At 43.2% G+C, this 3,997-nt stretch overlaps 1 protein-coding gene across 1 annotated transcript in view; it reads right to left on the reverse strand.

Moving 5' to 3' along the window:
• SEC24C (SEC24 homolog C, COPII coat complex component) overlaps positions 1-2,944 on the reverse strand; it is a 21,991-nt gene extending 19,047 nt beyond the window's left edge. The window contains exon 1 of the mRNA XM_023509554.1: positions 2,476-2,944. Within this exon, the coding sequence (XP_023365322.1) occupies positions 2,476-2,609 (134 nt within the window). The 5' untranslated portion in view covers positions 2,610-2,944. The remainder of the gene's footprint in view (positions 1-2,475) is intronic.
• Positions 2,945-3,997: the final 1,053 nt, after the last annotated feature.

A 3,997-nucleotide genomic window follows, 5' to 3' on the forward strand; every position in this document is an offset into this window, starting at 1 on the left:
CGAACCTGCCACCTTAGGTGTATGTGGCTGGCGCCTTAGCCGCTTGAGCCACAGGCGCCGAGCCGAAGTATTTTATCTTTAACATACATAGATACATGTTTCTTAGCTCTGGCTACCTAAAAGGCCTAAAATATACCCAATCCAATAAAATGAGCATTCCTTGCACCCATATTATAGCCCTGAAATATCATTTCTCATTAAAAAAATAAATGACTTCTTGGAAAAATGGCTACTTTATAACTTGAGACTACTAGGGTTGTGTTGACAGGACTCAGAGCCAACATGAATTTCATAATGATAACTGCAGTACACTGAAACCCATCAAATACAGTAGAACCTCTGTAAGTTGACCACCCAGAAAATATAACTAATTGGTTAACATACAGAGGGGGTAAACATAAGGAACTAGGCCTACTGGACTGATGTACATGCATGTGGTAAATGTCTGGTCTATAAAAATTAGGTCAATTTAAGGAGGTGATCAGTGTAGGGCCGTGGTCAACTATGGAGGCTCTACTGCATATTTATATCTATACATTCATAATGACGTAAGAGAAAAGAGCCTCAGTGTAGTGGCTCACACCTAGAATCTCAGCACTTTGGGGGGCTGAGGCAGGAGGATCACTTTAGTCCAGGAGTTCAAGAGTAGGCTAGATAATACAGCAGACCCTCCACAATTGACGATCTCCCTACACTGACCACCCCCTTAAGTTGCTATCATTTTCATATCAGACATGTACTATGTATACATACCTATCAGTACAGGAGGCCTACTTAATCACATTTACCACCTCTGTATGCTGACTAGTCCCTTGGGTGGTCAACTTACAGAGGTTCTACTGTACAGCAAGAACCTGTCTCTGCAAAAAATAAATAAATAAATAAATTGCCAAGCATGGCGGTGCATACTTATAGTCCCAGCTACTTGGAAGCTAAGGCAGGAGATCTGCTTGAGCCCAGGAGATCAAGGCAACAATGAGTTAGAATCATGCCACTGCACTCTAGCTTGAATGACAGAGTGAGATTCTGTCTCCAAAAAACAAGAAGATTGATTATGTATTATAGATGCCAGGAAGCCAATTCATTCCCTTGTAAACCAATAAAGAAAGGTAAGGAATCAAGTATTTATGCTACAGGAATTGCACAATTGGTAAGCAAATAACAGATAATGAAAATTCTCTGTAATGGTATTCAAACAACTGAAAAAGAAAAAAACTCATCCAGGCACAGCAGCTCACTCCTATAATCCTACCACTCTGGGAGGCAGAGGTGGGAGGATCAATTGAGCTCATGAGTTCAAAACCAGTCTCAGCAACCAAAATAGAAAAAACTAGCCGGGCATCAGGGTGGGTGCCCATAGTCCCAGCTACTCAGGAGGCTGAGGCAAGAGGATCACTTGAGCCTAAGAGTTTGAGGTTGCTGTGAGCTATGACGCCACAACACTCTACCAAGGACAATAAAATAAGAGAAAAGAAGGAAGGGAGAGAGGGAGGGAGGGAGACACTCTTCCCCTAGATTTTTGCAAGGTTCATGCCCCACTTCACTGATCTCAAACATCACTTCTGAGAAGCTTACCTTGACCATATTATTTAAAATAGCTCTCTATCTCCTCACTGGTCATTCTCTATATCCTCATCTTATTTTTATAACTTTATGTTTATTTGTCTACTAGTTATTATATATGTACTCCACTCATTTGCCTTACCCAGATTTATGTTAATGCTAAAAATACATATTCTGCTAAATATAGACAGAGAAACTGAGGCAACAGGATCACTTGAGCCTGAGTTTAAGGTTGCTGTGAGCTATGACACCACAGCACTCTTCCCAGGGCGACAGCTTGAGACTTGATCTCAAAAAAAAAAAAATTCTGGATACCCAACAAAGTGTTAGAAAGTCACTCTTCCATTACCACACCTCCTCCCCAGTTATACCTTGTTTTTGTTTACCAAAAACAAACCACACTCCAACAGAGATGACTGCCATCCTAAATGAACTTCCATGCTAAGACAGGTTTATTGGGTAATATGCCACCAAAGTTTTCATCATTTATGTGGTTTTCCTTTGAGTATCTTTTGTTCATAAGTGTCATACCCAACTTAACCAATCAGTCCTACTTAGTGACTAGTTTAGCAAAAAGTCAGAGGAGATATAAATAATCCTGGGGTCTACTCTTTCCATTTCTCCCTTGGAGTAGGTTCAGTAGCTCTATAACCATTATTGAAGATATATGTCTGCTAACAAAAAAATTTCAAGTTCGCAGAAAATGAACAATGTACAAAAGAAATCAGGTATTAAGATGGGTCAATAATCCACAGGGCTAGAGATGAGCAGCACCTGGAACTTAGAAAAAAGAAGACAAAAACACAAAAAGGGTAAAGAGATCCACAAGCAAGGCAAAGGAAAAAGACTTCCACACATTCCTAACCTTTCTACTTTTCATTACATCAACTTTAAGTTGACCCAAGTACATACCTTTGCATCTGAACAGCAGAACTTGGCCCATTCTGTACATCTCCTTGGCCAAACTGGCCATATGCAGCCTGGCCACAAGGGGCCTGTGCTGTTGAGGTTGAAGGTGCCCCTGAGGAAGGTGGGGCTCTTGACATACCTGAGGGTAAAAGACGGAAACTAAATTACTGGGAAATAACTTTCTCCTCCACCCTGAGCCAAGAATGCAAAGCAAGGATCAGTAAGCTCAGCCCTTCACCAACCCAATAACACAACTTAAAAGAGGAAAGGACACTATCAACATGCAACTCCAGCTACAGCACATTCTGAACATGTTCCTAGACAGTCATCCTAGGACTGAAGTTGTAGCCAGAGCTACAAAAACATAGAGCCTTCCTGTCATTACCTACTCTTACACTTAATTCAGGACAGTCTAATATTTTTATCCTAGACAAAAAGTCAGTACTCTCAAGGAAAAGATCTAACTCCAGAACTCAGAAACTTGGAGTCTATACAAGATAGCACAGAAGATGACCAAGCAATAAAGTGAACTGGGTTGCAAAGAAAGGTAGCTCTTGGCCAGGTGTGGTGGTGCACACGTAATCCTAGCACTCTGGGAGGCCAAGGAAGGTAGACTGCCTGAGCTCAGGAAGTTTGAGACCAGCCTGAGCAAGAGCAAGACACCATCTCTAAAAAAACAGCTGGGCGTTGTGGCAAGCGACTGTAGTTTCAACTACTGGGGAGGCTGAGGGAAGAGGATCACTTGAGCCCCAGAGTTTGAGGTTGCAGTGAGCTATGACACCATGACGCTCTAACCAGGGCTACAGAGTAAGACTCTGTCTCAAAAAGAATTATTTTTTTCCTTTTAAATTTATGGTGAAAGGCTGGGCTCAGTGGCTCATGGGAGGCCAAGGCAGTAGATTACTTGAACTCAGGAGTTCGTTTGAGACCAGACTGAGCAAGATCAAGACCTTGTCTCTAAAAAAGTAATTGGGCATTGTGGGGAGCTCCTGTAGTCCCAGCTACTTGGGAGACTAAGGCAAGGGGATCACTTGAACCCATGAGTTTGAGGTTGCAGTGAGCTATGATGCCAGGGCACTCTACAGAGGGAGACAAACTGAGATTATGTCTTGGGTAGGGGGAGAAAAAAAGAAAAGTAGCTCTTGCCAAGTGTAGCGGCTCACAGCTGTAATCCCAACACTTTGGGAGGTCAAGGTAGGAGGATTCCTTGAGGCTAGGAGTTTGAGGCTGCAGTGAGCTATGACTGTACCACTACACTTCAGCTTGAGAGACAGAGCAAGAGCCCCAGCTCTTAAAAAGAAGAAAGAGGCTCGGTGCCTGTGGCTCAGGTGGCTACAGCGCCAACCACATACACCTAAGGTGGAGGGTTCAAATCCAGCCAAACAATGATGGCTGCAACTAAAAAATAGCCAGGCACTGTGGCGGGCACCTGTAGTCCCAGCTACTTAGGAGGCTGAGGCAGGAGACTCGCTTGAGCCCAGGAGTTGGAGGTTGCTGTGAGCTGTGATGCCATAGCACTCTACCC

The sequence above is a fragment of the Otolemur garnettii genome, unplaced genomic scaffold (genome assembly GCF_000181295.1).
Source record: "Otolemur garnettii isolate 467f Iridium unplaced genomic scaffold, OtoGar3 scaffold00008, whole genome shotgun sequence".
Lineage (NCBI taxonomy): Eukaryota > Metazoa > Chordata > Mammalia > Primates > Galagidae > Otolemur > Otolemur garnettii.